The 6,208-nt window shown below is 33.6% G+C and overlaps 1 protein-coding gene across 1 annotated transcript in view; it reads left to right on the top strand.

The window, feature by feature from the left end:
* The window catches only part of LOC105626026, an 82,984-nt gene that overhangs the window by 65,978 nt on the left and 10,798 nt on the right, over positions 1-6,208 (top strand). The window contains exons 8-14 of the mRNA XM_012207339.1: positions 2,146-2,269; positions 2,850-2,966; positions 3,784-3,922; positions 4,347-4,463; positions 4,647-4,808; positions 4,959-5,062; positions 5,559-5,852. Of these exons, the coding sequence (XP_012062729.1) occupies positions 2,146-2,269; positions 2,850-2,966; positions 3,784-3,922; positions 4,347-4,463; positions 4,647-4,808; positions 4,959-5,062; positions 5,559-5,852 (1,057 nt within the window). The remainder of the gene's footprint in view (positions 1-2,145; positions 2,270-2,849; positions 2,967-3,783; positions 3,923-4,346; positions 4,464-4,646; positions 4,809-4,958; positions 5,063-5,558; positions 5,853-6,208) is intronic.

Genomic DNA, 6,208 nt, shown 5'->3' with positions numbered 1-6,208 from the left:
CGGTAGTTTTACCGTTTGTTTAGTTAGTAATTAATAGTAAGAAAGTAAGTTATTTTATATAATAGTATATATATATATATATATATATATATATATATATATACATATAATATTTATATATACATATACACAAATAATACTGCAACAAGAAAAAAATAATACATCTTATTTTGATTCAATTCTTGTTTTGAAAAAAATGTATAATGTCAAAGTAATTCAAGACACAAAAAAATAATATCCCAAAATAATACTAAGTTATTTCTTAATAAAGTATAAATGTTTACTATATGAGATATTCCATAATAATCATCATATAATATTTTAATTATGTATCGGAGATTAATATTGGAAAAATCCTGATACGAAAGAAGATCAAAGTAGTACTGATTCATAATTGGACATTTTCTCTTTTAATTCCCTTTGATTGTAACTGTGAAACACAATAATCGATTGTATTTCCAAGAACTTGGCAAGAAATCGGGATCGCTTATTTCAGAATCAAACACAAGAAGTCTGCTTAAAAATTTAAAAGATATAGGTATTTTTACTGTATACTGTAAGAAACTATAACTTTTGCTTATTGTTAGTTACAACTTTTCTATTTACTTGCAACACAAATTAACTTTTTTTTTATTTTAATTGCATTATCTTAATTTATCGAAACAAGACAACTTGGAGGATATCGCATTGTCAGCAAATCGATTTGCATCATGAGTGAATATCATGAGTAGCATTTATAATAATTGAGCGGTACGGTAATATCTACATTTCCGGAATTATTCGACAGAGAGATTATCAATTTTCTATTACATAATATTATTGAATTAATTATTACACTTAGCTAACGTTGTATTATTCTGCCGTATATTATATATATAAAATTATTTATATATTATATATATAAAATAACATAATTACATGATATTAATATAAATGTGATGTGTAAAAGAATTTAATTAATTAATTTTTTCGCGAGAAGATTTAAAATCATTTTAAAAAATAAATATTTTTTTAATATAGTGTATGTTGTGCATGTGTCTATTAATTCATTGTAATTTTCGCTATGTCACGTTTTGCTATAAGACGATCACTTTTAGAAGCAATCACCTTAATCGAATAGCGCTTAATCCGTTATTCGAATAGGTTTCTCACTGAAACTTCAGCCTCAGGTGTGGTGAAAGCAATGCTGACAAGGTTCGCACGGCTTCACTTTACCTTTCGCCTGCCTCGCGAATATCCAAGCTTACTGACATCGACCGATAAATTGTCGAACGAATACGAGAGAAAAGGAGGCGGATAATGGATTTTCTAAGGACATCGAACGATGAGGTAGAAGGAATTGAAGCTTCGGTTTGATTAACGTTGCCCTTTCGACGTGCACTGTAACTTTATCCCCAATAAGAAGATAATCATCAACACTCGGAAAAAGTCACGTCTGTTTTGCCAGAATTAATATTACTGGCATGAAGCTTGAAAGATCAATTACAATTGAGTTATTTAGTACTATTGACATTTTATTCACGGACATACTCTAAATTCTTTCTATTTTTGTATATATCACCGCAGTTTCAAATGTTACAAAGATAATTAATTTCTTCTTTAAAAGCTTCTTTTGTCTACAATAAAAAGGAGAAAGCGGTAGGTGCAAACAAAAGAGAGGAAGAGAAAATTACGTTCCCAATGTGAATAAACGTCCCTTTGGACATCTCGATCTCTTTCCGCTACTTATTTTCTGACACACTAACGGAACAGTTTTACTAGATATTCACGATGAAAGGAAAGAGAAATCGGAATAGAGCAGAGAGAAAAAAATTTAGTTTGAAGTAAAAATCGATAGCCTTTATCCCTAGAAAATTCATCTTCCTGTCCCGTTTCGCAATTCTGTTATTTGCTATTTCATCAATAATTACAATTTTTTTATATTTCAAAAAGTAGAATCCAAATGAATTTCAAAAAATGAAATCTAAATAAAAAATACCTAGTAAATATTGAATTAGAAATCATGCAATGAATTACTCTTAAGCAACAACTATTAATTTTTGTGTTATCAAAAGTTCATGGAGATGAAATTTACTAATCGATCCAACTGCAATCTGATAGCGTGACACGCTTCCGGAGGCTGATAGCAAAGTTTTTCGATTACAGGACACGATATTAAGAGAATAGCTATCTATACTCCTGAAGATGAGAAACTGATAATGAACTGTCCAGGATGTGAGGCTACAAGATGGCCCGAAGGGCAAGTACCAGCGGCTCGCAGGGTCTTTCGGTACGTATTATCAACGTTATCATACTTGATTGATCTGCTCAATTATTGTTAGGTAAATCAAGTCTTGATCATCCTAATTTACATATTAATGAATTGATATGTCTAATCTAAATATTTCAGTAATTATATTTAAAAGTTTTGAATCATATTTGAAAAGTTTTTGATTGAGAATAATAGAATACTGAAAGTATTAGCACTGTTCACATATTTTCATTACGTCTGATCTCTCTCTTATTATTGCAATTCAGACTTAATAATCCAGAATAAGAATTGATGATCTTCTCGTGTCTAGCGAGATGTTATTTAATGAAATAATCGCCGTTATCTGTAGAGTATTTCGAATTATTACCGTCAAATATTTAGCTAGTTTCGACATGCATTTGACAATAATTCGACTGCAGATAATTACTGTTTGCAGCGAGTTAGTGTAAGGCATTGTACAGCAATAGCGATAGCAATTATAACATTGCGGAATAATAACGTGTTGAATTAATTTACACGCTCGTTCGATAACATCGTTCGATAATTCATCAAGCTCGAGGACGGCAGGTCGAGTGATCGAGTTTGTTCTTGTACGCAGATTACGAATGGTGACAGTGGCACCCGCCGCGTTCCTCGCTATCACTTGCATCGCCAGTGTCGGTGTTACCTTGGCGCTCGCTTTTCTAGCCTTTAATCTTCACTTTCGCAAGCACAAGTAAGTTCGATATTCAATACAAACTATGTATCCTCATGTAATTGATAAAGTAGAAAATATGGAAGAATATCTAAAATTCTAAGTGATACCCTGAGAAAAATGTACTAAATTTTAATAAATATTTGTTTGAATACTAACTTAGCCCCTATATTTATGATATTTACTAAACAAAAAAGAACAAAATAAAATATTTACTAAACAAAAAGGAACAGTTGAATCAAGTTAATGGTTCTTGTATTAAATAATTATAAATTCGCATTTAATAAATATTCACCTAGGACTATTCAAACAAATATTTATTAAAATTTAGTACATTTTTTTCTCTCTCTACACTAAAAAAGTAGAAATATTCTTGAGAAAATTTTATGCATGACGTTTTTATATCGATAATTATTGATTATAAAAAATTTGATGATGAAATATATATTTTTATATAAAATCTTATCAATCAATCGTAAAACTAAAATAAATGGTTTATTTGTTAGGAATAAATTTTATTTTGCCGCGTTATTTAAAGGATTTAATTTAGTGAAATAAATATTATATCTTAAAAATAAATTTTTAACTATTTTCTTCTCAAGGGATATTTTTTACAATATTCATGAACGCAATCTCCAAATATTTATTGATTATTCTTAAAAAAAGAAATTGATGAAATGATTTGAGTAAGTCTAGATACACATGATATTGTCGATTTTATGAATTAAAATAAATGAAGACAGCTTACTTGAAGATCGCACTTGCTAGATTTCCAAGAATCTATATGTAAAATTGTCTCGATACATCACTCAAGTCCATTATTCCTGGATATTGGCAGAAGCATAAAACTTTCAAGCCCGAGGCTGAATAATATGGCAGCCGTTGGCTGCGGCCTGGTCTACGGTGCTGTTATACTTTTGGGACTGGACGACGCCACGCTTCCCGACAGCGATGGTTATTATCCTACGGTGTGCAAGGTGATTAACATCTATTACGAAGGAATATTGCATCCTCGACGACGTGATCAATATTATCGGCGTCGATTTGATTTATATACGCATGTTAACGGTCATTAATGCTGGACACCTCTTGCATTATTGAAGGCGCATCCTTTTAAAACAAATCTGGGAATTTTTTATAAAAAAACTAATTGAAGTTGTTTGCAAAAAAGCGCAATTTTTTTACAAATTAAAATACGTAATAAGAATTGTAGTGTAGTTATTTATTTGTTATCCAGAATTGGTTTGGCAAACAAATACACGATAATTGAAATTGCTTTTTTTACAAAATGCAATTATTATAAAATGCTCGTTCCTACAGTGTTTCGCTTGATTGCAATAAGTGTTCTTTCCTAAAAAAATAAGAATTAATATAAATATGCCATGTGTTTTTTATCCACAGGCAAGAGTGTATCTACTATCGGCTGGCTTCTCCCTAGCTTTTGGCTCGATGTTCACGAAGACTTATCGGGTACACAGAATCTTCACCAGAAGCCGAAGCGGAGTCGTCAAGAACAAGGTTAGTGACATGCAAGCAATTTTCCTTTCTCATTCGGTAAACATGTAAAACGACCTAACGCGAAACCGATATTTGTTTTTTCGAGGGGAAAAGAATACCGAAAAGTTATGCGTTTCCGCACGTTTGCAGAATCGATGCCCTGGTCAGACACATAAATCGCACTTATTGCTTCGTGCTTTACAGCTGCTCCAGGATACGCAGCTGATATTCTTGATCTGCATGCTCCTGGTGATCGATGTCGTCGTAGTGACCCTATGGGTAATTTTGGACCCGATGCAACGTCATCTACAAAATCTTACCCTAGAAATAAGCCCACAGGACCGAGGGGTCGTCTATCAGCCTCAGGTAACTGATATGAAATTCATGTCCGATTCGTTTCGCGCTCTCAAGCGAAGTACTCTGGCGACGACTGTGGCTCAAATGTCACGGTTATACCACAGGAACTATGTTAACGAGCCGCAACCAATTAATTCGTGCCTTTATTTACCTTTGCAGGTAGAGGTATGCCGTTCGCAGCATACGAACGGCTGGTTAAGCGCTCTCTACGTTTACAAAGGTTTATTACTCGTAGTCGGAGTCTACATGGCTTGGGAAACAAGGTGAGCTTAGGGATAAAGACATTTCCAAGTCCGCGGATACTGCATGAAAAGCAGGCCATCTCCCCCGATAATAGAGATAATCTATTGCATACTATATGCCGTTTTGAAAGCGAATCCACTATTAATTTCTCAAATATCTGTATCATTCCCACAGGAAATATTACTATAATCCTGCTTAGCTTATCTCTTGATTGAGTGTAAGCGATTTAAATAAAACAGTTCGCCGAGGCATTCCGTCATGTGTCTCCGGTAGAGTTAACTATAATAAGTCAGATTGTATCGTTGAATGTCACCCAAAGAACACACAAATATCAACGAAAGATCAAAATGATTTTATTCTGACGCTTAAAGTCAATAAACAATTAAATTTTGTAATCAAAAAACACACCAAGTTAAGAGAAAGACAAAATAATGTCAAAATGACGATTTTTTTTTGGAAAAAAAATCAGTTCGCACAGAGATACGCTATACATAAGTGAATGGCTTATGATTTCAGGCACGTAAAAATTCCAGCCCTAAACGATTCGCAATACATCGGTATGAGTGTGTATTTCGTGGTAATCACGTCGGGTATCGTCGTAGTGCTAGCCAATCTGATGTCCGATCGCGCGACCCTGGCCTTTGTCACGATCACTGCCCTGATTCTGGCCTCGACTACGGCGACCCTGACGCTTCTCTTTTTGCCCCAATTGGCGAATATCCTGGCAGGAGAGAGAGCTGATCCGGTCGTGCAAAGTCTTGGTCTCAAGATCGAATGCAACACACGTAGATTCGTCACCGACGACAGAAGGTAAATGTCTTTTCGATCTAAAACGTGAGAAAAAAAAATGAGAGAAGGGATAATAAAACTCCCTGATATCGTCCTATAAATCGTCACTACGGAAGATAATTGATGGGGCGAATCGATGGAATAGACTTCCAGATGCAATATTCTTTTATCTTATGGAAAGATAAGAATTCCCTCACGTTCTTTCTGCGAATGCTGAAAGAGAAATCACATCACATCGCTCGATTTTATGATTACTCATTTTGCAAATGAAATATTCACGAAATTAAAAAGCAATTAATTGTTGCATTATTTGTTACTGAATAAACGTAGACCAATTCTCCCGAGGGATAATCTATCGCTCTAAAATTTACATGCAT

Source organism: Atta cephalotes, assembly GCF_000143395.1.
Source record: "Atta cephalotes unplaced genomic scaffold scaffold00004, whole genome shotgun sequence".
NCBI lineage: Eukaryota > Metazoa > Arthropoda > Insecta > Hymenoptera > Formicidae > Atta > Atta cephalotes.
The sequence above is the reverse complement of the archived record's forward strand: the minus strand, read 5'-3'. Positions and strand labels throughout refer to the sequence as shown.